The sequence below is a fragment of the Chiloscyllium plagiosum genome, chromosome 13, assembly GCF_004010195.1.
Source record: "Chiloscyllium plagiosum isolate BGI_BamShark_2017 chromosome 13, ASM401019v2, whole genome shotgun sequence".
Lineage (NCBI taxonomy): Eukaryota > Metazoa > Chordata > Chondrichthyes > Orectolobiformes > Hemiscylliidae > Chiloscyllium > Chiloscyllium plagiosum.
The window spans coordinates 61,739,772-61,767,177 of record NC_057722.1 but is presented as its reverse complement, the minus strand read 5'-3'; the positions used below and the strand labels follow the sequence as shown (position 1 = coordinate 61,767,177).

The following is a 27,406-nucleotide window of genomic DNA, read 5'->3' as shown; positions in this document are numbered from 1 at the left end:
TGGTGTCACCTTAAGGTCTGCACTTCTAGGTGATTCCAGACCCACTCCCACATCGACTTCATTGGCGGTTGAGCTCACTCTCCAATATGGAGTATGATACAAATCTTGGTGAGCAGGGTCGGTGAGTGGGGAGATGACAATCCATAGTCTTAGTCCCAGGGCATCACCAAGGTTGGAAAGAGTTTGGAGACTGGCAGAAGGCGGGGAGAGGTGTGCAAAGACACATTAGGCAACACTAACATGGTGTCCGCAAATCTGTGGGCTGTTGTAGGAGGGGGAAGCCTGCGAGATAGCAAGTCTAAGGCAATGATGAGTAAAGGGGAGAGCAGGTAAAGTGACACATGTCATAACATTTAGCAGCACAGGAGGTGGCCATTCAGCCCACTGTAACTGTCCCAGATCTCTGATTCATTCCCTCACCTCCAGACTTTTGACTCCACAGCCCTGCAAGGCTTCCCCTTACAACACTTTAAACAATTCTCGTCTGCGAGTTATTACTGATACGGTTTCCACCACCCCTTCAGGCAGCTTGTTCCAGATCGCTGAAACTGTGACAACTCCCACTATCCCGCAAGGTCCTCATTGTCAATAGAACCAGTGACCACGAGGGCCCCAGTGTCTGAAAAATAAACTAGTTACCACTTTAGGAATGCACTGTTCAGGAACAGTGATGGAGGGATAAGGTCACCAGTTGTGATCCCTTGAGGTCACTGACTAGGGAGTGTTTGGGTCAAGCATGACTCAGCACACTGCTAATAAAACAGAGTGAGTCCGTCTGGGAGTGACACGCACTGAGGGACTGCTGTGGATTTTCGGCAGAATTTAAACTGTTCTCACTTCCTTTTTCAAACCAACAGTTATTCATATTTATATAGCACCTTTGATGCGGTAACATGTTATCAGGCACAGAGAGCTTTTCAGATAAATAACAAACCATAGGATCAGGATGAGGCCATTCTGCCCCTCAAGCGTAGCCTACCCTTCAGTGGGATCCCAGCTGCTCCCTATCTATCAGTCTTGGCTGTTAGGATTTAAGGAGCATCACAAAGGAAGAAAGAGGCAGACAGGTTTAGGGAGGGAATTCCAGGGATTAGGATCTGAACGGTGGACAGGTTAAAATTAGGCATGTTCAAGAGGCCAGAATAGCAGGACTACAGGGATCTCAGAGGGCTGTGGGGCTGGAGGAGATTCCCGGGATCAGGAGGGGTGAGGCCATGAAGGGATTTGGAAACAGTGATGAGAATTTTAAAAGTTGAGGCTTTTCCAGATTGAACGTCAATGTAAGTCAGGGAGCACAGGGCTGTTGAACAAGTGAAAGCTGGTACAGGTGAGGAGAGGAACAGCAGATTGTTGGATCAATTCCAGATGAAGGTGGCTGTGCTGGGCAGGAGAGCGTTGGAAAAGGCGAGTCTCAGAGCGACAATGGGGATGGTTGAGGGATACAATTGGATTGAGACAGTGGAGGAGACGGCTGATGTAATGAAGGTAAAGGTAAGTGGTCTTGGTGCTGGAGGAACTGGGGTATGGAAGATTAGCTTAAATTCAAATAGATAAAGGTGCGATCACAGAAACTCACCCCTGCTTCATTGGCAGCTCTCACCCTGAACTGATAGGTGGTCCCAGGCAGGAGGCTGCTGACAGTACATTCCAGATCAGGACCACAGTAAACCTCCGAAGGTGCTAGCTCTCCTTGACTCATCTCCAACGTATACTGCGTCACCATCGAGTTCCCATCTGACGGTGGCCCTGGCGAAAACAATCAACTCAACTCATTTACAACTTTAATATGTCCTTTCAGATAGTGCTGTCACTTCCTCCACACACAATGCTACCGAAGTCCCCTCCTCTCATCTACACCCCAGTCACCCACAATAAGTTCTATCCCTCCCTTCTCTAAGAAGAGGCCATTCAGCCCCTTCAGGGCTGCTCCACCCATTCATTTAATCAGTTCATGGCTGATTTCCAAGTTCTGTCACTCTGAACGACCTTGCCTGACAAATACACAATTTAAAACTTTGTGTGTGTGTGTGTGTGTGTGTGTGTGTGTGTGTTGGGGGGGGTCAGATTTCTACTGTCCCTGTGTGAAGCAGTACCTTCTGAATGGCCTGGCTGTCCCTAGTTAAGCTTATGACCCTTTGTTCATAGACTCATAGAATCCCTACTGTGTGGAGAGAAGTCCAACAAGTCCACACTGAAGAGTATCCCATCTAAACCCATTCCTCTACATTTATACCGACTAATACACCTAACCTACACATCCCTGAACACTTTTGGGCAATTTAGAATGGCCAATTCACCTAACCTGCACATTCTTTGGATTGTGGGAAAAAACCTGAGCACCCAGAGGAAACCCACTCAGACACGGGGAGAATGTACAAACTCCACACAGACAGTCGCTCAAGCCTGGAATCAAACCTGGCACTGTGAGGCAGCAATGCTAACCACTGAGCCAACAGCATAAATCACTTAAATAAACTCCTCCACCAGCAAAGTTTTTTTTCTCTGTGGCGATACTATCAACTTCTTTATTCATCCTAAAGCTAGGATTCAGGCTTTAAAAGCCTTTGCCTGTTTTGAAGGAGTGAAGGGAATATGAAACTGGTTTTCTTGGGTGTAAATGCTACATTAGCTGCTAAAAGCAGCTGGTGAGGCTACTTGGGTGTGCCAATAGATAGAGAGGGTCCTAAATCCAAACAGAGATGGGCATCATTCCCATTTTCAGATCATTAGCAAGCCTTGATAATCCTTTACCCAGGGATCTCCACTCTTTCTCATTTCTACTTAGAGGCAGACCACCCCAACACCTCGCACTACATCAATCTGCTGAACAGGGACTAATCCCACCAGATCCCACTGGCTGCTCACTGCTTTTGTGTTCTCTGAGCAGGATACTGCGGGTCACCCACTCAGATCAACGTAGTGAGAGCCCAGTCATTAAAATGAGCCAGAGTCCATCTCCCTGGAATCTGTGTTCCAATGAAGGATCACTGGACCTAAAATGTTAGCTGTAATTTCTCTCCACAGATGATGCCAGCCCTGCTGAGCATCTGCAACAACCTCTGGTTTTGTTTTAGATTTCTAGCGTCCACCATTCTTTGTTCTATTTATTCCCCCGAATCTATATTTTCATGAATGTTTCAAGGCCCCTTCCTCACAATTGAGAATCTGGGCCTAAAGCTGAGCTCAAAAGACCATTGGAATTACTCCTACAGAATTCCGCATCAGTGAAACACCTCAGTGCATCTTGTGGACAGGCGCTATGCACAGTGGGGTGTAGCTGAAAGTCAGGCATGCGCTGCTTTGTATTTATTTCTTCCGCTGTTTCCCCACCCACCACCAACACACCACCACTCACTTTGAGGGTAACAGAAGCTTAAAGATCACCCCAGAGATTCGTGCCCAAGCTGACACACCCTGTGCAGTGCTTATGGAAGGTTGCACTGTCAGAAATGCAATTTTTCAATTCAGATGAAACTGAAGTCCCCTCTGCCTTTTCAGTTGGATACAAATGATCCCACAGCTCGTATTTTGAACAACACCAGGGGGGCTCTTCATGCTGTCTTACTCAATATTAGCCAACTATGACCAGTAAATACATTATCTGTTCATTACCAGATTGCTGCCTGTATGAGCTTTTAGGTATTAATCGATGGAATGTATATGCATTTTTAAAAATGCATATTATTGAGAGATTCGGTCCCTAGTTTTCGTGTTGGTAACTGATGGATTGCCTGAGTGTATGAAGTTTATAATTAAAGCAAAGTTCATGTTAACCAGCACCTTTTGAACCAGCACTCTCAATAAACCAACAAAAAAATATATACCTCAGATACTGGAGGTTTACTGAATTGTCACAATCACTGCGATGTCCGAGTAGTCAATTGAGGGAGTGAGTGAGAAGCTCTCTGCTGGTAAATTTTTTTAAGGCAAAGTTGCATATTTATTTAAGTGGTTTCTGCTGTAACTAAAATTTAACAGTGATGTGTATACCCCCTGCGTTACATTTCTATTACTTAGTGTGTGTTACATTCATAGTTGGCACCTCTTGATCAACTGGAATATTTGATCAAATGGCACATTCCTAGTCCCATAGGTGTCAATTATTAAAAGGTTTGCTGTAATTTCTAAATATTTCTGTAAACGTGGGGGTCTCTTCTAAAAATAGTTTTGAGGCTTGGCTTTCGAGTGAATGGGTTTTGTGTACCACTAATGGACTTTTGTTTCTTTTTGATTGCTTCACAACCCAGTAAGGGAAGTAATGGGGTGTCAAGGTTTGTTTGCTCTGGAACCTGACTTTTCTTTAAGCCTTAATGAAACACCTATATAATTAGAGAGTGCGACCTTTGATGGATAGTGCTGTGAAGCCTTGGAAGTGAATTTCTGTGTACATCAGTGCTCCTGGGAAGGAAAGGATATATAGAGAACAATAATTATTTCACAGTGAGGAGTTGGTGTTAGTGTCAGACCAGAAATGTTGGGATAAAACCCTGATGAGATTACTTAAAACTGAATACATTGGAGCTCAGATGTATGAAAACTTCAGGAAGAAGCTATATGTAATTTCAGTCTAGAAACTGAAATCACAAGTGACTTAAACTTGCCAAAGTGCTAGATACAGGGACTCTGGTATGAGTATTGTATGAGTAATGTTTTGGATACAATATAAAACCTGTTTTGTTTTTTTTTAATTAATAAAGGAGTATTTTGGGATTAGTGAAATTATACTTTTATAGTGTGTTTAAAAATCTTTTACATTGTGTTCTTTGTATGTGCTTTGGTTTATTCTCTTTTATCTTCATTTCTTTTGTTATAAACTTCTGTTTTATCATAAATGCAAAATCTGCAGTATTGTGTGCTATGTTTCAGCAAAAGACCACTTGTTAAAACAATCAAACAAGGTTTCAGTCTGGGAGCTGACTTAACCAACAATAATACCAGCTGGGATTATAATAGCCTGCTATATACAAATTGGTTGCTGTGAATCTTAATCCTTACCTGTGACTACACTTCAATCAGTAATTCTGGTTGAGAAACGTTTTGTGCGATCCTGATGAAATGGAAGTCTGGCTGATAATCCAAGTTGGATCAGCCTTGAGAATTTGTATGAAATATTGAAAGTGAGAAGGTGGAAATGAAAGGCTGAAAACAAGCCAGCAATCGTCTCTCTTATATCCCTGCAAACTCTTCAATGTGTAATGAAAATGGGAAAAGAAACCTAATTCGCTTTGCTCTTCAATGAATTGAACATTCTAATTACTTAGTTTTGGCATTTCTTAATAAAGAGCTTTTACTCTGCTGTGCATTGTAATTAAGAGGTCTATTACATGAGGGGTTATGTCATGTATAATTGGGTTGGAAATAATGAGCCCTGACAAGTATTTATAAACTGACTCTCACACATTCTCCATCTCAGTGCCACAAGGCTATTGCTGTCCTTTTCCAGACTCTGTTGGCGAGTCGGACGGAGTAGCTGGAAAAATCCATCAGTTCAACATACAGGGACAGACCAGGGCTCATATGTTTTAGATAGAACTGGGTTAGAGGTCAACAGACTTTTCTGTTCCCAGAGAGATATTGGTCTATGAACCCAGTTAACTGCAACCCTTCAAAAATAAAACTGGATCAGTTCCTGACCACAGCAAAACTGGTGCAGTCATTGGGAATGTGAAACCAGGTATCATGTCTTTTTATGAAGATACCTGTGTTTTTGTCACCTGTCCTACTATCTCTGTGCACAACTTTTAAGAATCAAATTACATTTGATAAAATTCCTAATAAAAACCTTGAGATGCTTGATCACAATAAAAGTGCTACCTAAATGCAAATTGTTGCTGAGGAGTCGGAGAAGGATTTTCTGGATTCTTTTGTTTCCCGTACCATTCTCTGGTTAAAACTGCATGCCTGCACGTTTAAAGCAGGATCTCTTGTGATCTGCAGGGATGCTCTATCACATGCCCACCATAACGGGTCAACATGGGAACTAGCCGGCAGGCCGTGGCAGCTTAGTGAGCGAACCCCTGAAGTGATTATCACTGCCGCCCAGGTGTAACAAGGAGAATCCAACTTGCATTTGTATAGCATCATCTTTTATAAAATTATTCACAGGATGTGGGTGTTGCTGTTTAATTTGGCATTATTGCTCTTCCCTAGTTGTCATTGAGATGACCCATTTAATGAAACTTCCCGAAGAGCTCAATCAGGTGTGTTATATGCCAAAGTGTTATATATAGGTCTGAAAAGGTTAATACTTGATTGAGTGCAATAAGCATTGCCTGCTGTGATGGTGTCATCATGACTTGGTCAAAACAAAAAAAGATGTTCTCTTGTGACACAGGAGTACTGTCCCTACCAATAAACTGGGAGGCCTGGATTCAAGCCCTACTTGCTCCAGAGGTATATGGAGATGAACCTGGGACTAGTGTGCTCCTCACACCTTTCTGTTTACTTAACAAGATGCTTGGACTTTGACCAAAAAGGTGGCTACTCTCAACCACCCGAGACTACTTCAGGTTTACTAAAGCAGTGGGGGAGGGTGTCAGATACCTCAATTCCCTGGGTGTGTGGGCAGACCAGTTTTGTTTCGTGACAGACACTTCTGATGGGTTTCTCATCCAGGAGCAGTTGTGCGCATTCAGGGCATATCCACAATGTCTTGATTGGTTCCTGAGTGAACGGCTGAAGCTTTGCATTTGAGCAAGACAACAGGTAGATCTGAAAGAGGAAGCGTTTAAAGCCCTCACCCTTTCTCTCTCTGTCTCTCTCCTGTAAGTGCAAAAAGTAAGAGAAATACCAAGCAGCGAACTGCTCTGTCTCTCCCTCTCTCTCTGCAATTTTCCGTCAAGATGGAAAACCCCTTCAGAGAAACTGAAAGGATAAATCTGCAAACAGTGAATGAGAGACTGAGAATCAGAGTATCCAGAACCTTGTGTCTCTTCAATGCAATTAAAGGAACCAACCTGAAAGAATTGTTTCATTGCTTATATTTTTGTTCCTTCCTGCCATTAATATTTTTGCCTTAACTTGCCTCTCAGTATATCTGCTTCTATGGTAATGGGAATGTTTTTAAAGAGGTAGTGTTTCAGCGATAGAGAGCTATGAGTTAAAATTATTGTTTCTTTTCTGCCATTGGTTAAAAAAGCACTGCTTAGGATAAATAACTGCTTTCTTGTTAATTATGGAGACTTAATCAATTTTTTTTTAGCCTGGGTTTGTCAGTCAGGCAGAGATTTTGGATAGTTTGATAAAAAAAATCTTTTCACATTTGTGTCAGCCCTGCGAATAGTGGGCCTTGATTTCTACAGCAACACCCCAGTGTGACAATAGAATTTTCCATTTTGGTTCACAAGTAAGGTGTGACTGTGAGTGCAGAAAGTAAGGACATCCAGAGGGCAGGAGTATAGGAGGCAATTATCCACCAGGTCTGAGGTTCCCTCAGCTTTTGTCTGGATGAGAGTGAGGGCTGTAGACACTGACATGAGGTACAGAAAGGCATTCATGTTGAGGGGAGCTAAAAGGAACGGAGTGGTAGTATGGAACAATATAGTGAGAGCAGAAAGGAATCAAAACCATTCTCTGTAGCCAAGAGCAAAAATCCACAGGGTTGAGTTTCCTGGCCAGCACCTGTGGTCGGAACATCTGCATAGAGTTAGAAGGAAACTTAGAGTCATTGTGGTCCATGGAGATACCAACAACATAGACAAGAGAGAAAGAGCAAGGTTCTGCATAGTCATTGTGAAAAGCCAGGCATCAAATTATTGAGAACCTCAAAGGTAACACTGTCTGGATTATTACCTGAGAGATGTCCAACTTGGCCTAGAGTAAACATGATCAGACAAATGAATAGATGACTCAGAGACTGATGTGGTTGAAGTAGGTACAGGTTCATGGGGCACAGGCAGCACTACTGGAGAAAGTGAAGGCTATACCATTAGGATGGTATACATAGACTGGAGGCTGATGTCCTCATGAACTGGGGAAGTTGAGAGGATTTTGAACTAAATAGTGGAGGAAAGGAAGTAAATTGAACAGGATGTCATAAATCAAAAACTGGAGACAAGGCAAGAAAGAAATGTATTTATCTGGGAAATGATAAACACACTCTGACAGGAATTGATAGAGAATACAAATCTAAGAGGAAATCTACAGATAGGCTGGAGGTTTCATAAATAATTAAAGGACAAACCCAGAGGCTCTGTAGCTGAATGCACATGTAATTCAAACCAAAACAGATGGACTGATAGCACAAATAGAAATAAATACAATCTTTCAGAGACATGGCTGAAAGATGACAGATTTGGACCTGAATATTGAAGAGTATATGATATCCAGAAAGGACAGGAAGCTAGGGAGAGCTGGATGGACGATTATTAATTAATGATGGTAGACTTTTGTTTCTTCCAATGTGAATGCTTCTGAGAGATGCATTCAGGATACTGCAAAAATCCATCTTTTCTTAACCAGATCTTCTCATTTAGTTACTTAGTAGATACTGACTGTGACAATATCCGAGAACTGTGACACTTACCCCACTGCATCTGAAACTCTTTGTGTTTTGGTTTGCCGACAAGCCTTGGTGGTTGACACTGGCCGGGTGCGACACACTGTGTGCGAACAGACAGACTCTCCGAACACTACAGCAGATAAGAAACAGAGTCACCTTGGAGCAAAACTCTAGAAAGAATCTAACTGAGAGACAGAACGGTGTCAGATCACTTCGTTCTGGACTGAACACCTTTACTCAAATGTCAAACTCTCTTGAACTCATCGCTTGGGTATATTTTTTTCTTCGCTTTATTTAAAAAAAACTCCCCTAAACATAGATTTCAAGGGCTTTTGGGACAGTTCTGCAGAATTTCAGTTCAGAAGATGTTTAAATGAGGAGGGCAGTGAATGCTATGATCTGGCTGGCTGTTCATCTACCTATCTGCTTATCGTTCTGGGCATCACTTAACCATCTGGATACCTACTTTTCTACTGTAATAAAATATTGAGAAAACTGAAGCGATTGTTTTGGCACCCTGCTCCTAATCTACAGGCTCCAGCTGACATTAATCCAATCTCTTCACAGCCCTGATGTTACCGTTGGTCCTGAGATTCATTCTGACATGATGAAAACCCCCTTCACTTCTGTCTCAGGTAATCTCTGTTACCGATGGGCTGGACTATCCTAGTTCCCCTCTGCACAGCCTTCCACGTTCTCCACTTGTGGTCATTTAAAATCCACTATCAGCTTCCATATTCTACCCCTTTACCTTTCATACACTGTGCTTGCTGACATACATCAGCTTCCAGATAAGCGACCTCTTGAGTTTAAAGACTCACCCCTATTTTCAAGTTCCTCCATGGCTTTTTCCTCAACTCATGACCCTCCTCAAGCCTTACAATCCTCAGTGATATCTGTACTCGTCTACGCTGGTCCTTTCTGACATCACATCCAGAAGGGAGATGACAGCGACCAGCCCTTGATATGGAGCCCTAGCAAAACTGGAATCAACAGGAAAGGGGGGGGGGCACAAATGTCTCCACAAAGCTCGCACAAAGGAAGCTGGTTGTGAACAAAGAACAAGGAAGCATTGGACAGCACAGGAATAAGGCCTTCGCAGCCCCCCCCCCAAACCTGCGCCGACACTGAACTAAAAACCTTTCTGTGCAATCTGTATCCCTATTCCCTGCCAATTCATATATTTGTCACGAGGCCTCTTCAACATTGCTATTGTAACTAATTCAATCACCTCCTCTGGCAGTGCATTCCAGGTCGTCCACAAAAAACAAACCTGCTCTCACATCTCCTTTAAACTTACCCCTTTTTCCTTAAACTTATGACCTCGAGTAATTGACACTTCTACTCTGGGAAAAAAAATTCCAACTATTCATTCTATCCATGCCTCTCATAATTCTGAAAATTTCTCCCAGGTTGCCTCTCAGCCTCCGACATGTAAATGAAGACAAACCACGTTTGTTCAATCTCTCCTCCTAGGTAATATCTCCAAACAGGCAACATTTCTGTACCCTCTCCAAAACCTCCACATCCTACTGGTGGTGGTATGACCAGAACTCTACACAATATTCCAAATGTGGCCTAACTAAAGTTAGATACAGCTGTGACACAAATTGACGATCTTTGTACACTGTGCCCTGACTGATGAAGGCAAACATGTCACATTCCCTTTCTTGACCACCTTGTGTTGCCATGATCAGGGAACGGTAGACCTGCATATCTAGATCTCTCTGTGTGTTGACGCTGCTAAGGGTTGAGCCATTTGCTGTATCAATGGTATTTACTGTATAAATTGTTGGAAGTCTTCCCATCACCTACCTGCCCAAGCTTCACTTCTCTGAAATCTTCCTGTATGTGAAGATGGCAGCAGATGCTAACAACATATTAACAACATTTAAAAGGCAGTGGGACAAATACATGGTCAGGAACGGTTTAAAAGGATATGGGCTAAGTGCAGGGAAATGGGGTTAGCTTGAGTGGGCATTTTGGTCGGCACGGACCAGTTTGAGCCAAAGGGCCTGTCTCCAAATGTAGGACTCTATGACTCTATGTCCCACGGCTGAGGGGTCTCCTCATAGAGGTTTAAAAAGCCATGGGGGACATGAATAGGATAAATAGACAAGGTCTTTCCCTGGGGTGGGGGAGTCCAGATGTAGAGGGCATAGGTTTAAATAGAAGGGGAAAGATATAAAAGGGACCTAAGGGACAGCTTTTTCACGCAGAGAGTGGAGCATGTATGAAATGAGCTGCCAGAGGAAGTGGGGGAGACTGGTACAATTACAGCATTTAAAACACATTTGGATGGGTATATGAATATAAAGGGTTTAGAGGGATATAGGCCAAGTACTGGCAAATGGGATTAAATTAATTTAGGATATCTGGTTGGCATGGATGAGTTGGACCAAAGGGTCTGCTTTCATGCTGTACATCTCTATGACTCGAAGCCTTGGCCTATTGCGATCCTTAATGGACTATTATGGACCTCCTCCCACTCTCCTCCACATATACTATATGGTGATACTATCCCCATCGCTCTGACTGGGCCTCGGCGATATCCTGGACTTATCTCTGTGTCCAGGCTCCTCGCTGTAGGGATGGCTTGGTGTCCCAGTGCTGCTGTAGGGACTCACTGAGCTTGCCAGCCAGCTGACTGGCTGAACCGATTCCTAAGGTGGGGAGAAAGGTTCACTTTAAAGTAACAAAGACAGCCCCCAGAGTTAAAAAGGTGGCCACTGGGATCCTGGGCAGGAGACTGGGGATCCTGCCACCCGATGCTATCACTGGGTTGAAATCTTCTTGATCTTAAATTTTATTTGGTAATGCTCTGAAATGCCTTGGGATGTCTTTCCCACATTATAGTTGTTGTTTAAATACAATTTGTTGTTGCTGTACCTGACTGTGTCCCCCAGTGCTGATACAGCAGGCTCTGAACCTGTATAAAGTGCCTGGCTTCAGTTGTTGGCAGACAGTCTCATTGAGTGATCCGCTGTACACCACCTCCCACTGGCTTCCTGCAGAGGATACAGTGAAAGGAGAAAGCTCAGCCTCTTCGCATCCCCACTCAGATTTCATTGCAACATAGAGGGCTATAAGTCATTGCATCTCACTGCAGCAATCATACGTACAGGCTAAACTTTCACAGCACCATAACATGTTATAGAGACCATAGTTAGTCATAACGTTCTGTGAGGATCCCCATATCTCACTACCAGGCTGCTTTTAGCGTCCAAATCTTCAGCTAGCAACATTGGTGTATGAACCTGGTTCCTCTATAATCCTGTATTTGGGAATAATGGGATATGGGACTGGACAAACCCAATATCCTGTACTTGGGAATGTCATGCTGGATCATCCCGATGTGCCTTACTTACAAGTAAAGGGATTTGGAGGAAGGAGTGACATAAGAACACAAGAAATGGCAATAGGAGTATTCTATTCACATCCTGAAACCTACCCTTCCACCCAATAAGATCATAGCCAACCTTTTGCTTTGACTCCTCTTCCTTATCTCATATCCCTCCATTTCCTTCTCACCCAAAATACCATCAATCTCGTTCTGGAACGTTCTCCATCACAGCACCCACAGGGTTAAGTGAAGACATTCCCCTTCATTTCAATCTGAAATGGCTGAGTCCAGATCACGTCCATGGCCCTAGCATGCTGTATCTGGGATGATGGGACATAAAGCCTGACACACCATATCTGGGAACGACAGGATTTTTCTGATACACTATATCTGGGAATGATGGGATGTTCCTAACATACTGTATCTGGGAATGACAGGATTTTCCTGATACATTGTATTTGGGAATGATGGGATGTCCTTGAAAACTCTGCTTCTGGGTCGAGGGATCTACGAGGTTCATACATGGACATGTTCCCACAAAGACCACCATTTATTATAGTATTTACTCTCCAGGGCTTGCTGCAATGCTGCTGGGAAAGGAGATGAGAGGAAAATTAAAGGTTACATTTTAACTCACCCTCGGAGCTGCCCTCAGAAATCTCTAGCAGGTACTTCAGAATTTCTGATCCGCCATTGTCTTCTGGAGGGTCTGTAATCATTGAAGGAGTCTATGTTAGATAAAACCTGGCTTGACAGATATATTAGTAAAGCATTCATGAGAGCATAATTCAAATAAATCTGACAACGAGAAGTGGAAGGACAGATTAGGGAGAGGCAACTTAAAAGCTTGGTCAAAGAGGTAGATTTTAAGTTTCAGGGAAGGAACAGGCCTTGGCAGCTGACTGCATGACCAGCAATGCTCCAGTGATTAATATGTGGGAGGTGCAAGAGGCCAGAATGGGGGGAGTGCAGTCATTTTGGAAGCTAAAAGTCCAGAGAAGGTCTCAGAGAGGTCAAGGTCAAGGCTGGATTTGAAAACCAAGATAAGAATGTTGAAAGGGAGGCATTACCGGACCAGAAGTCAATATGACAGGGGTGGGGGGTTGGATATGACTTTTTACTCAGTGAGTTGTGATCTGAAACACTCTGCTTGGACAAGCTAAGCAGATTCAGTTGGAACTTCCAAAGGGGGAACTGGATAAGTAGTCAAAAGGAAACAATTTGCAAATCTACACGGAATGGAAGGAAGAAGCAGGACTCATTGGAATGCTCAATTTCAGAGCGATGGACTGAATGGCCTCCATCGCGCCCAAACGATTCTAACCAGGCACTGCACGGATATTTAAGTTACTCGACAATCCAAGCAGCAGAGGAGAAGACCAGATGGGGAAGGATATACACACCCCACTTGAGGTGAAGGCTGTGAGAGAGCGGTGGGCCAATGACGTAGGGTGTGGATGGAGGCCCTGGTTGGTCTGGGTTGGTGATACACACGAGCACTTCACTGGGACTGCTGCTGCCCTCTGTGTTGGAAGCTATCAGCTGGGGGAAGAAACAAACACATACGTCACTTTTGTTATACACGCCCAAGACAGAGAGCTGCGTTTCCATCCACAAGGAGGAAACGGTGACAGACTAAAACAATTTGGAGCCTCTTAAAGATTTCAAAAGCGAGAAATGCTGCAAATGCTCAGTAGGTCAGGCAGCATCTATTTGAGAAATAAGAGTTGAGGGGTGAACCCTGAGACCCTGAGCTTCTGGTTGCCTGCCATTTCAACACACCACTGTGTTCTCTGGCCAACATCTCTGTCTCAGGGTCTCAGACTTGCTGCAGTGCTCCAGTGAAACTCAGCACAAGATGGAAGAACAGCATCTCATTTTCCACTTGGGGACCTGGTAGCCTTCAGGATTCAATCTGAGTGCAATAAATTTAGGGCCTGAGCACTTTTGCCAATGTTTTACTCCAACTTCCACACACCAGACCTTGTCATCACATGGGCTGCTATCACAATGTTCCCACTGTCAGCCGCTAATGGTCCTCATTAGCAGCTATTGATTCTCCCAGGCTGACTGTTATCCATTTCTTTGTCTGCCCATCTGTTTTGCTCTCTATCTGGGCTCCATCTTCACTTATAGTCACTCTTTATCTCCTCTCCCCACCCTCTACCACATCTTTAGCATATACAGTGGAACCTCGATTATCCAAATATCAATTATCCGAATATCGGATTATCCAAGGGAGATCTCAAGGTCCCGATAGAAACATTACGTCAAAGAGCTGTTTCAATCCTGACCATGTCTTTTGTTTACAGGTACAATGATTAAAAATGAACTCGGCTCAGTGAAATGCTGCCGAGAACAGTCCTGGACAGTCCAGGCACTATCTCTAAATGACTGATCTCCCGCCCTCTCTCTCCCCCAACACTTTAGGGTTTGGGGGCACGGAGGGGGTTGTGGACGTGTTTGGGGGAGGACGGGGTATGGGGATGGGGCGGGGGCAGTCAGGGTTGATGGGATTGGGGGGAGGATGCGGTTTGGGGGTGGGGTGGGTTGACGGCGTTGGGGGGGCAGGAGGTGGGGGCTCCCGCGCAGTGTGCTTTTGCCTAGTCTCCTGAATGGGGAGCTGACCTCACAGAAAACTCTGAGCCCCAGAGGAAATTAATTAACCGAATAATCAATCATCCGAAAGAAATGGTGCCCGCCCATCTCATTCGGATAATCGAGGTTTCTCTGTATACCAATCTTTCTCCAGCTACAATCAGTTCGGAGGAAGGGTCACTGGATTTGAAACATTAACTCAGCTTTCTCTCCACAGATGCTGTCAGACCTGCTGAATTTTCCCAACAATTTCTGTTTTTGTTCGAGGGACGGTAACTTGTTGAGATGTTGGGGGTCTTGCCTGCTGACACAATAGCTGTTGCCTCTTTTGAACCACACCTCCATCAGGGAGCAGGGAGGCCACCAGACAGCGTTCCCCAGAAATCAAGACCTTGAGAGTGGAAGTCTCGCTTATTGTGAGCTCCTGGCCAATCCGAGGCCGACTGTTTTTGTGCTCAGTAGTGCCACCAGGTGGCAGTGACTGCTGCAGGGAAAATGCTCACTGGGCCCCTAGGCTTGCAGAGCATACCCCACCCGCAAGCATTTACTCCCTCCGCCACTGATGCACAGTTGCAGCAGTGGGTACCATCTACAGGATACAGTGCACAAAATCACCAAGGCATCTTAGATAGCACCTTCTAAACGCATGACCATAACTATCTAGAAGGCTAAGGGTAGCAGATTCATGGAGCACCACCATGGCATGTTCCCCTTGAAATGAATCACCATCCTGACATGGAAGTATATTCCCATTCCTTCAGTTTCGCTGGGTCAAAATCCTGGAATTCCCTCCCAAAGACATTGTAGATCTGTCTACATACAACACACAGGTTCAAGAATGCAGTTCACCACCACCTTCTCCAGAGCTACAAGGATGGGAAATCAATGTTGGCCTAGCCACAAATGGATATTACTTTTTAAAAAATAAACAATTTACCAGCCTGACTGCCTTGATTAGGTCACTCATGAAGAGGGGCAGAGATCAGCATAGGAAACCAAGGAGGATTTTTTAAAAAGATATTTCAGAGGTGATTTTAACTAGCTTCATTCATCTCAGACGCACGATGGAAAATCAGGAAATGCTGACGGAGGGAGAGAGAACTGAGGGAAGACCCAATGTACTCCACTGCCAATGAAGTATGTTTTGTGGTGTAGATCCCTTACTGTGGATTATTTACAGAATGTTTTTGATGTCACACATCCCTAATTGCCCTGACAGGTGGTGATGATCCACTTTTGTGAATTGCTGCAGTCCATGTATTCAGGGAAGCAATGGTTTAGTGGTATTATTGCTGAGCTACTAATCCAGAGACTCAGATAACATCCTGGGGACCTGCCACAGTAGATGGTGGAATTTGAATTCAATAAAAATCTGGAATTAAGAGTCTAATGATGAGCGGGAATCTGTTGTTGATTGTTGAGACAAAAAAACCCATTCCGTTCATGTTCTTTAGGGAAGGGAACTGCCACCCTTACCTGGTCTGGCCTACATGCGACTCCAGACCCACAGCAATATGGTTGACTCTGAGCTGCCCTCTGGACAGTAAATGTTGGCCTAGCCAGTGACATCCTCATTCCATGAATGAATTAAATACAAAAATCACCATCTTCTCATCGTCAAGTAGGAATGGGCAATAAATGTAGAAAATGTGGCTAACAAATTACATTTACAGCAAGATTCCCAAACATCTATGTGATAAGGACACGATGAACAAACTTTTGACTGGACATGGTGGGAATGTCACTGTTCTTCTTCAAAACTGTGGACACGGGATCCTTCACACCCCCCCTAAGCAGGCAAGGCCTCACTTTAGAGTCAGTACTGAGGCATTAATACTGCAAACTGCAGTTTTGGTCCACATTGTAGGAGTGGGACTTTGACATCCAACCTTTTAGCACTGAGGTGGCACTGACATACACTGAACCACCACAGCTCACTTTTGGAGTAAGGAACTCCGGCCTAGAAAGCAAGGCTTCACCTCAATAAGGCAAGCAGCTCACCCTGAACTTGTATTGTGTGCTTCTCGTAAGAGACTTCACAGTGCTGGTCACTTCCTCACCCGTATACATCGACTCAAAGCCACCAGTCTGTAACAACAGCAACAATTTGCATTTAGATTTAATTTAATAGAGGTTCAGTAACACAGAACTTGAATATTGTTGAAATAATGTACTTAGTCAAAGCTTTCCATCTTGCAATCATCAGGATAATTTTTAACAATACCAATGCAAATATCTTTATACTGTATGAACATAGCATGCTGATTGGTTAGCAACTGGACTCTGATCATTGGAGATTGTTGCCATGGAGATTGCACCATGGGATGATGACTGACAAGAGTGCAGGATGAAACATTTTGATTAAACATGTCTTTTTTTTCCTTGCACTAGTTTAATTTAGTAAAACAACCTATTGTTTAATCAAACAAAATCTGTGATTGAACCACAAGAGGTAAAATTAGGATAGGTGATGAAAAATGTCGGACTCATGGAGAAGACAGACATGGAGAGGTTTAGGGAGGGAATTACAGAGCACAGGGCTCAGGTAGGTGAATGCATAGACACGAATGATTGAGATGTTTTCACTGGGGATCTGCAAACCAGAATTAGAGAGCAGTCAGAGATCCCAGACGGGTGTGGAGCTAGAGGAGATGACAGAGACAGAGAGCTATCTTCACTCAAAAAATGATAAAAAAGGGGTTGGCACAGTGGCTCAGTGGTTAGCACTGCTGCCTCACAGCACCAGGGACCCGGATTCAATTCCCACCTGGGGCAACTGTCTGTGTGGAGTTTGCTCATTCTCCCCGTGTCTGCGTGAGTTTCCTCCGGTTTCCTCCCAAAGTCCAAAGATATGCAGGTTAGGTGAATTAGCCAAGCTAAATTGCCCAAAGTGTTAGGTGCGTTAGTCAGGGGTAAATATAGGGTAGGGGGATGGGCCTGGGTGGGTTACTCTTCGGAGGGTTGGCGTGGATTTTTTGGATCAACGGGACTGCTTTCATACTGTAGGGAATCGAATCGAAGCATGGGGATGTGGATTGATTGCAAAACAATAATGAGCATTCTAACTTTGATGTGTTGCAGGATCAGAAGTGGGAGTGCCTTAATGAGATCAGAGAATGAGGAGTGAGTTTGGATAGTTGTCATGTGAGCATCAGCTCATGAATAGTGCAAGACTTTGTTAAGAGGTATTCACATCTTTTTTCCAAGATCAGATACCAAGACTTGGAACATATTTATCCAAGTTCATAAGACAAGCAAATAAGAAATTGGAGCAGGGGTGGATGATATGGCCTATTTAAGGTTGCACTGACATTCAATATGATCAAGATTGATTCAGACTTCATCTCCACTTTCCCACCTGCTCAATTCCCCAAGAAACTAAAAATCTATTTAACCCAGACTTAAAAATCTATTCAACGAGAAAGTATCTATTACCCTCTGGGACAGAGAATTCCAAAGCTTCATCACCCTCTGAGTGAAGAAATTTCTCTTCATATCCATCCAAACGGGTAACTGCTGACTGGGGCTCAAGGGATTAATTCATAAGGCGAGATTTCAAACTCTGGTCTTAGATATGCTCCAGCTTGAGATGTTGAAAAATAACCAAAGGGTTCAATCGGGTAGATAGAGAGAAAGTATTTGCCCTGGTACACTGTATATATTGGTGGTGGCATGGAGGGGCTGTGCATTGGAGTATACAATGAGGGAGCGAATCCTTCAAAGGTGGTTCAGGGACAATCTCAGGAAGCATTTCTTCACAACATGGATAGTGAGTAGCTTAAACTCTCTTCCTCTGGAAGTTGGTTTGTTGAGTCTCGCTGTCAACTGAATAACCAAGTCAACCGCAATTGAGATATATCTATTGGGTAAGGTTTATAGGACCAATGGAGTTGAGTACAAAATCAGCAATGATCTTAACTGGCTGGTTGAAAAGGCTAGAGGGGCTGAGTGGCCTCATTCTGCTCCTGTTTTGCTGTTCTCTGGGTTAGTGTTGAGCTCCAGGCAGTCACTTACCGAGCTCTCTTCCTCCATCTCCAGCATGTAGGTGATGTGCTCTTCCGCTGACGAACCATCTGGACGGTTCCACTGTAACGTCACCCATGTGACCCCTGCACGCACCAACCGAGGGGCTGCAGGAGGCTGTGGCACGTTCCCCGCAGTGTAACAGACCACTTCCTGGCTGAAGCCACTGTAGGCAGCAGATAGAGGGTGGGGGAGATCAAATGCGTGGGGTAAAGAGAGAGACAAAGAAGGGGGAAAAAATGAGAAAAAGAAAGGAGTGAGTGACACAGAGTGACGGCAAGAGAGTGAGAAGGGAGAAAGCAGGAGAGAAATGAGGACAAAGACAGAGGGTGAGAGAGAAAGAAAGATAGGGTGAGAAGGAAGGAGGGAAAGGGGAGGTAGAGGAAAGACAGGGAGAGAGGAAGACAAAAGAGGATGAGCAAGAGATGGGTAGATAGCATGATAGAGAGAGAGAAATTGGACCAGACAGATAAAATATATGGAGAGTGAAGGAAAGAAAGAGAAAGGGAGACGATAAGAATGTGATAGAGGCAGAAAAGCCAGACAGGAAGATAAGAGTATTATAGGGAGACAATGAGGATGAGAAGAATATAAAAATGCAGAAAGAGATGTAAGAAGACAGAAGTGAGACAAAAGAAAACGGAATGAATAATTGTAACATTTGATTATAGAACAGAGAACATAGAACGCTGCCGACAACAGCCCTCCTCACTGTCCACAACTCCACCTATCTTCGTATCATCTGCAAATTTACTGACCCACCCTTCGACTCCCTCATCTAAGTCATTAATAAAAAAAAAATTATCAGGATACCAACAGTGAGGAGAGCAAAGGGTTAGGGATAAAAAGTGAACATTCAAATAACAGCAGGTGTGGGGAGTGGGCAAAGGCATAAAATCAGTTATTACCTCAAGGCAACTGCAACTTTCCATAATGTGTGTGTGTTAGTCTCTGTGTGTGTGTTAGTTTGTGGAATTCTCTTCTCAGTTTCAGATGTCCGTACAGTGGTGGTAAAATCAATCCCATTGGTCCGTGTCCTTAGAGGAGGAAATGGTGAGTGAGCATGTCTTGACTGTGCTATGTCCATCCTGTGAATTCTGCCAATCCAGGTCCACAAAACCCTCGGCATTTGTGTTAAAAGCAAAGGTTAATGAAGGACAGCCAAAACAAATTGGTATGGGAAAGTCATGCCCAACTAATGGGGACTTTGGAGCTACACAGTGGTTAGCTGCCTCACAGTTCAATTCCAGCCTCAGGCTGTGCGGAGTGTGCACATGCTCCCTGTGTCTGCGTGCATTTTCTCCGGGTCCTCCGATTTCCTTCCACAGTCCAAAGATCTGCCGGTTAGGGTGAATTGACCATGCTAAATTGCCCAGAGTGCTCAGGGATGTGTTGGTTAGGTGCATTTGTTAGGAGTAATAGGGTAGGGGAATGGGTCTGGCTGGGTTACTTTTCAGAGAGTCGATGTGGACCTGTTGGGCCAAACAGCCTGTTTCCACACTGTAGGGATTCTATCTATCAATAAATTCTTACTTGCTTGTGTGTGCTTTTTGATTTCCATAGGCCTGATGTTTAGCAGCTAGACCAAGGTATCACTAGGATTATGCCTCTAACCTTTACAGAATAGAACTTATAAAAAACTTGGATCCACATGGGTTTAGATGTCCATTCATTCATCAGTGTTCAGTGACATAATAAACTTACCGCACACAAACAGACCATTCAGCCCAAGTGATCCAAACTGGTGTTTCTGCTTCACACGAGCCTCCTTGAACATCAGAGGCTGAGGTTTATAAATCACAATGGGCATGGTTAGGGTAAATAGACAAGGTCTTTTCCCAGGTTGGGGGAGTCCAGAACTAGAGGACATAGGGTTAGGGTGAGAGGGGGAAGATTTAAAAGGGACCAACGGGGCAACTTTTTCACACAGAGGGTGGTGCGTGTATTAAATGAGCTGCCAGAAGAAGTGGTGGAGGCTGGTACAATTGCAACATTTAAAAGACATCTGGATGGGTATATGAATAGGAAGGGTTTGGAGGGGTATGGGTCAAGTGCTGGCAAATGGGACTAGATTAGGTTAGGATATCTGGTCAGCATGGACGATTTGGACAAAGGCTGTACGTCTCTCTGACTCAGCACACTCCTCACTTGTCCCTCTCACTCTATCCTCTGTGCCCTTGCCCCGCATAGGTTTATCCAGCCTTGCCTAAACTGTGTCTGTCGAATTTATCTCAGCCATTCCTGTGTTAGCGAGTTCCACTTTCCCACTGCACTCGGGATATAGATGTTTCTGCTGAATTTCCTGTTGCTATGATTGGTGGCCCTGTTTTACTGAAGCTCCTAGTTCTGCCTGTGGATTGGGTTGAGAGAAAATGGTGACCAAGCTGTCGGATTGTCACAAATACCCGACTGGTTCAGCCACACCACCCTTTGAGCAAAGTAGCCTGCCATCCTAATCTGGGCTGAGCTCATTTGTGACTTGCATTGATTTTTAATCGAATTTCTAACGCACTGACCCGCTCAGTGCATTGTCCTGCAGCCAAAGGAACACCACCTTCTCAAGCAACCCACCCACCCCCACTCCAGAGCAACAATTACCCGAATCAACAATGTCACTCAATCCAAGAACAAGTTGCCATGTTCCTGTGGCTGCCTTAGCCATGGGACTGGTTACACCTGGTGACTCTAATGATACACAGCAACATTCCACAACTAGCCCCATCGGTAAAACTGGAGGAAAATGGCTTGCCACAAGAATGCCCCATCCATTTCACTTACCTGGTGCCGATATCGTTGCATGCTGCTAACCGAAAGGTGTAACCAATGGCTGGTAAGAGTTTGGTTAGTTTGTAATGCCGCTGGTTACCAAAGTAACACTCCCGAAATCTGTTATTCCGTTTCCCCTAAGCACAAGGAAGGGAGAGAAACCGTTAAAATCAATAGTCTGACAGATCATGTGAGACTTGCCTCCCAAATGCCCGAGATGGATAGGGGCAATTTCCACACTACTCAATATTCACTCCCTTCCCCTGTTGAAGCATTGTGGCGCAGTATGTACCACTGACAAGATGCATTGCAGCAACTCACCAAGCTCCCTTTGACAGCACCTTTCATATCAATAAAGTCTACCATCTAGAAGGACGAGGGCAGCAGATACATGGGAATGCCATCTCTCTAAGTCACCCACTATCCTGACTTGGAAATATATCACTGTTCCTTCAATATCACTGAGCTTCCTCCCTAACGGAATTGTATGTCTCCCGACATGGAATGCAAGAAGGCATCTCACCATCACCTTCTCAAAGGGAGGGGCAACAAATCCTGGCCAAGCCAACGTCACCCACATCCTGAGAATGAACTGTTTCAAACCCTGGTTATGTGGCTTACTTAGTGATGAAGAAATAGCAGTGAGGATTGACTCTGGGTCAGGTGTCTACACTCATGAGTGACTGTGCCATGGATCCACGCAAATAGACAACACCTCCAGCTCTGTCTGCTGAAAAGTACCTACTTTCTTGATGAAGGAGAATCGTGAATAATCGTTTTGTCACACAAAAAGAAACATCTGACTCTCTCAGGGAATGGAAGAACAGCGCTGATCCTCCGATCCCAAAGGCACAGTTTATTCAGCAATTTAATCCCCAATAAGATATCGATTGCTGAGATTATGAGCTGATTTATTAAGTCAAGACATGTTTCTTGCTTGAGCACATTTCTACTTCAATACAATTTCTCGATAAAAGGCATTCTGGATTTCGACAGGAAACCTTGAGAAATGAAGTTGAACTACCCCGGCAGTTTGACCAATACATTAATACAAACCTCATCCCATTCGAGAAGGTAGCTGGTGATCTTTGATCCATTGTCCACAGGTGCCTGAGAGACAATTTAAACACAAAAGATGAGATTTACAATCGATTAGTGTTAGATCTTGTCTTACACCTGTGCAAGCTGACATGATAGAGAGAGAGAAAGAAACCACTTGGCCTATCATTCTGGTACTGGCTCATTGTTGGAGTAAAGCTAAACTAAGCTGACTGATCATTTTTGAGCCCTGTGTCAATTCCATTGCACCCTTTTCTCATCCTAACTCAATCCTCAAGTAATTCCACTGCTCTGTTCATTCCGCAAAATCACTGGATCAATGCCCGATCATTCCTGATGTCGCTCTTTCAATCGCAAATTGATCCCACTGCTCCCCTCATTCCTGATGACCCTGTATCAATCACAAACTAATCCCACTGCTCCCCACATTCCCAATGTCCCTGTATCAATCACAAACTAATCCCACTGCTCCCCACATTCCCAACGTCCCTGTATCAATCACAAACTAATCCCAGTGCTCCCCACATTCCCAATGTCCCTATATCAATCACAAACTAATCCCAATGCTCCCCACATTCCCAATGTCCCTGTATCAATCACATACTAATCCCAGTGCTCCCCACATTCCCAATGTCCCTGTATCAATCACAAACTAATCCCACTGCTCCCCACATTCCCAATGTCCCTGTATCAATCACAAACTAATCCCACTGCTCTCCACATTCCCAATGTCCCTGTAACAATCACAAACTAATCCCAGTGCCTGCTTTCATTCACGATGGCCCTTTTGCTCAGAACGTCACCTCTTACCTTCCACTGGATGGTCAGTGTGCTTTTCGTCCGATGGGAGAGTTTCGGTGGTGATGGTGTGTCTGGTGCACAGCTCTGAGTGGTGAAACTGACTGGCTCAGAGTACGACCCTTTCACCGAGTTATAGATTGTGGAAACTCTGGCAAGGCAAAGGTGACAGGTTGCATGGTAAGGTGAAGTGCAGAAAACCACTGGCCGAGAGAGGCCTGTCTTGTAGCCATTTGGGGTAAGGGTCAGGTCGAGGGGATTCGGAAGATAAATTCCCAGTTGGCACAGTTTCCTTTATCTCCCCACATCTGGTGCATTTATATGGTGCCGTTAATGGAACAAAGGATCTCTCAAGGGGTTCCAATTAAAAAGATTGGCTGAGGAAGTCTGAGGCAACATGAGAAGTGAGCTTTTCATCAACTGACTGGCTTGAATCCGGAATGTTCTGCCTGAGTGTGAGGCGCAAGAAGATTCGATTAAGTCTTTCAGGAGAGAGAATCTAAAGGGAAAGCAAGTCCTGGGCCCCATGCAAATGGGTTTGAGGGCAGTGGGTGGAGTGGGATTTGTTAAACCTCTCTTCTCAAGAGCCGGATCAAATCGAACAGGCTGAATGGCCTCCTTCTGTAACCGGGCAGTTAAAGCACATTCAGCCCATGATGGTGGTGCAGTGATAAAACCACTTCTGACCCTGAAGCTCTAAAGCTTCAGATCTAAAGTTCTGGGGATCTGCCTTCAAACCCCATCACACGAGCTGGAGGAAGTTAAATTCGGTAATTAAAATCTAGAATTGAAGGCTAGCCCTAGTATTTATGGCGTGGGAACTATCATGAGTCATTGTAAAAACCCATCTGATTCACTAATGTCCTTTAGCGATGGACATCTGCCATCCTTACCTGGTCTGGTCTACACTCATGACTCCAGACCCACATCAAGGGGGGATGACTCTAACTGCCTCCTGAAGTCGATCATGGGCAACGAAGGACAAGCAACAAAGGCTGGACTCACCTTCAATACCCACATCCCATGAAAAGACAAAGAAAAACATCCCAAGGCTAAAAGGTGACACTGATTGATTGAGGTGCTGCCCAGGGGAATGCAACTGGGAACCAAAGTCTCTCCAAACTCCCAGGTAAAGAGTAAGGCTTGAATATATAATGTAGTTTGCAGGTTATGGGCCCCTGTGTATGTGTAGGAGAAAGTGAGGATTGCAGCTGCCGGGGATCAGAGTCACGAGTGTGGTGCTGGAAAAGCACAACAGGTCAGGCAGCATCCGAGGAGCAGGAGAATTGATGTTTCGGGCAAAAGTCTGCGTCTGTATAGATGACACTTGCAGCATGCATAAAAGAAATATTTTATAAACTCAACTGACAATCTTAAACTACATTAAAATAGCTCTCAAGATTGACCACCAAGTGTTGCCCGGTTACAGAACCATTGCTAACAGTCAACCTACCGACCAATCAGTGTGCCCAATTACAGAACCACTGATAACAGTCAACCTACCGACCAATCAGTGTGCCCGGTTACAGAACCATTGCTAACAGTCAACCTACCGACCAATCAGTGTGCGTATCTCCTATTGTGGAAGCTGTTGAGGTGAATTGAAATTTGACATTCTTACTTTTGTAGTGAGTACCAGAGGAAAATTGTTTGTAACACATCTCTCTTTTTGACAATATGCAAATCCTGGGCTATCAAGTGGCCACTCAATTGAGTTGACTGTGTAAACAGGCTTACCTGATGTGATAATCTGTTGTTGGCTGTAAATCAGTCAGGCTGCATTCTAAATCTTCTCCACTGAAAACAGAGCAATCCAACTGATTACAATCGAAAGAGAAACGTACATCAAGTGATGAGGTCATTCAGCCCATTGCATGTTCTACTTGGGAAACACTGACCAATGAGTCCCCTCCCCTGGGTCCTGTCTCTACTGCCTAGCAACCGGTTGTCCTTCAAGTGTTTAGCTAACTCCCAATGGAGAGTTTTCATTGAATGTGCTTCCACTGCTTCTCAGGCTGCATGTTCCAAATCCTAACAATCTATTGTGTACAAACCATTCCCCCAATCTCCGTTCCACTCCCACCCCAGGCATGTCTGTCAATCACCATAAATCCACATTCTCTGTTACCAACTGTCTTTCTGATGCATTCGCTTACTCCTCGCTTACTCCATCAAATCACCTCATGACTTTGATATGATCAATTTCACATTCCCCTCGATAGTCTTGGCTCTAAGAAGCATGATCCCATCTTACGTCAGTCTCTCTCCATGAACTGAAGTCCCTCATCATTTTGCATCTTTCTCGGCGTTCTCCCTCCAACAACATCTCCAAGATTTCAAAATCCTTCTGAACATGTGGGGCACTCGGACAACAGACCCAAGGTGTTGGCAACAGGAAAACTAAAAATGCAATAACCCACTCATCACGTTCCCGGTTATTCTCCAGGATAGCGAGGAGGTTCTGGGCAGGAAGCTGTCGCAAATTCCCAACTTCTCACCAGTCTGAGACCCATTGTGGAAAATTCCAGAGAATAAAAGCCAAGCTAGGAATGGTCAGCAAAACTAATTAGAACTCAGCTGAACACTGTCTTCACGATGCACTCTGATCCATTGCAATAGCACAGTGCATTGACTTGAATCCAATTAACTAGTTCTTGAACCCCAACTGTATCTGCTCTGGAATGTCCCATGGGGACATTATAGATTTACTCTGTTTCCAACCCTGTGCTGTCCCTGTCCTGGGACTATTTCATGGGGACAGTGTACGGTTAGCTTTACTCTGAATTTACCCTCATGCTATACCTGTCCTGGGACTATTTCATGGGGACAGTGTAGGGTTAGCTTTATTCTGAATTTACCCTGTGCTGCCCCTGTCCTGGAAGTGTTTTGGCATTGACACTGGTGTCTGAAATGGAGATTGCTTTTCGAAGGCAGTAATGTGTCTAGTTTTCTCAATGCTGGGGTTTCTCACCTATAAATAATCTTGTACTTCCCGTCCTTGCCCTTATCTGAAGAGGCCACTTCATAGTTACAGGTGTATGGTAGGCCGTTTGTCTGTTTGTCCCCGTTGGTGAGGCCTGTAGGTGGAGCCCAGGTGAGGAGAGCTGCCCTGGCTTGGACATTGGATACCTACCAAAGAAAACACATTGACATTGAAATGCATCACACTTCAGTTCAAAACAGGCCATTTGGCCCACTTGTTCCATGCTACAGGTTATGATTCACATGAACCTCCTCTGGCCTCTCATTACCTCACCCTATCTTCCTATTCCTTTTACTCCTATGTTTCTATCCAATGTTCCATTTATCGAGACCACTTTCCCTAACCTTCATTGAAGTTGCAACAGTTCACATTTTCCCTACTCTCTGAATATACTTTCTGGAAATTCCTGTGGGACTTATCACATGTTTCAATTCTGAAGAAGATTCATATTGGACTACAGACACTATCTCTGTTTTTCTCACTCCATAGATGCTGCTAAACCTGCTGAGATTCTGCATAACTTCTGTTTTTAGTTCAGATTTCCAGTATTTTGCTTTTATTTAATAGCTTACTGCACATCAGTTAGAGATTACATTGATATGATGGACAGAGTTGAAGAGATTTTCAGGAGATCCCTGAAGGTTTGGTCACTCTCCTTCAAGTTCCTGGGCTTTTCGGCCCAAAGTCCATGTGATATTTCCATTGTGAGTAGGCGGTTCTTAATGAACTACTCAGTATTAACCATTTCAGACCCACAGTCCCATTGGGGTGGTACAGTGGTTAGCACTGATGCCCCACAGTATCAGGACCTGAAGGGAGAACATAGAGAGTTAGGCAGGAATTTAAAAAGGAGGTCCTCAAGGGTAGTAATATCTGGATTACTCCCAGTGCTATGAGATAGTGAGGGTAGGAATAGGAGGATAGAGCAGATGAATGCATGGCTGAAGAGCTGGTGTATGGGAGAAGGATTCACATTTTTGGATCATCGGAATCTCTTCTGGGATACAAGAGGGATGGATTGCATCCAAATTAGAAGGGGACTAATATACTGGCAGGGAAATTTGCTAGAACTGCTTGGGAGGATTTAAACTAGTAAGTTTGGGGGTGGGGGGGACCCAGGGAAATAGTGAGGAAAGAGATCAATCTGAGACGGGTACAGTTGAGAACAGAAGTGAGTCAAACAGTCAGGGCAGGCAGGGACAAGGTAGGACTAATAAATTAAACTGCATTTATTTCAATGCAAGGGGCCTAACAGGGAAGGCAGATGAACTCAGGGCATAGTTAGGAACATAGGTCTGGGATATCATAACAATTACAGAAACATGGCTCAGGGATG

General features: G+C 44.4%; 1 protein-coding gene across 4 annotated transcripts in view; it reads right to left on the bottom strand.

Annotated features, from left to right (window-relative positions):
* The window catches only part of fndc3ba (fibronectin type III domain containing 3Ba), a 326,426-nt gene that overhangs the window by 67,260 nt on the left and 231,760 nt on the right, over nt 1-27,406 (bottom strand). For all 4 annotated transcript variants that reach the window (XM_043702595.1, XM_043702596.1, XM_043702597.1 and 1 more), the window contains 12 exons: nt 26,059-26,216; nt 24,825-24,884; nt 23,100-23,238; nt 22,287-22,340; nt 21,243-21,367; nt 18,456-18,630; nt 16,443-16,529; nt 13,247-13,385; nt 12,481-12,552; nt 11,390-11,508; nt 8,525-8,630; nt 1,577-1,746 (listed from right to left, as the gene is read on the bottom strand). In XM_043702595.1, coding sequence (XP_043558530.1) covers nt 1,577-1,746; nt 8,525-8,630; nt 11,390-11,508; nt 12,481-12,552; nt 13,247-13,385; nt 16,443-16,529; nt 18,456-18,630; nt 21,243-21,367; nt 22,287-22,340; nt 23,100-23,238; nt 24,825-24,884; nt 26,059-26,216 — 1,404 coding nt within the window. The remainder of the gene's footprint in view (nt 1-1,576; nt 1,747-8,524; nt 8,631-11,389; nt 11,509-12,480; nt 12,553-13,246; nt 13,386-16,442; nt 16,530-18,455; nt 18,631-21,242; nt 21,368-22,286; nt 22,341-23,099; nt 23,239-24,824; nt 24,885-26,058; nt 26,217-27,406) is intronic.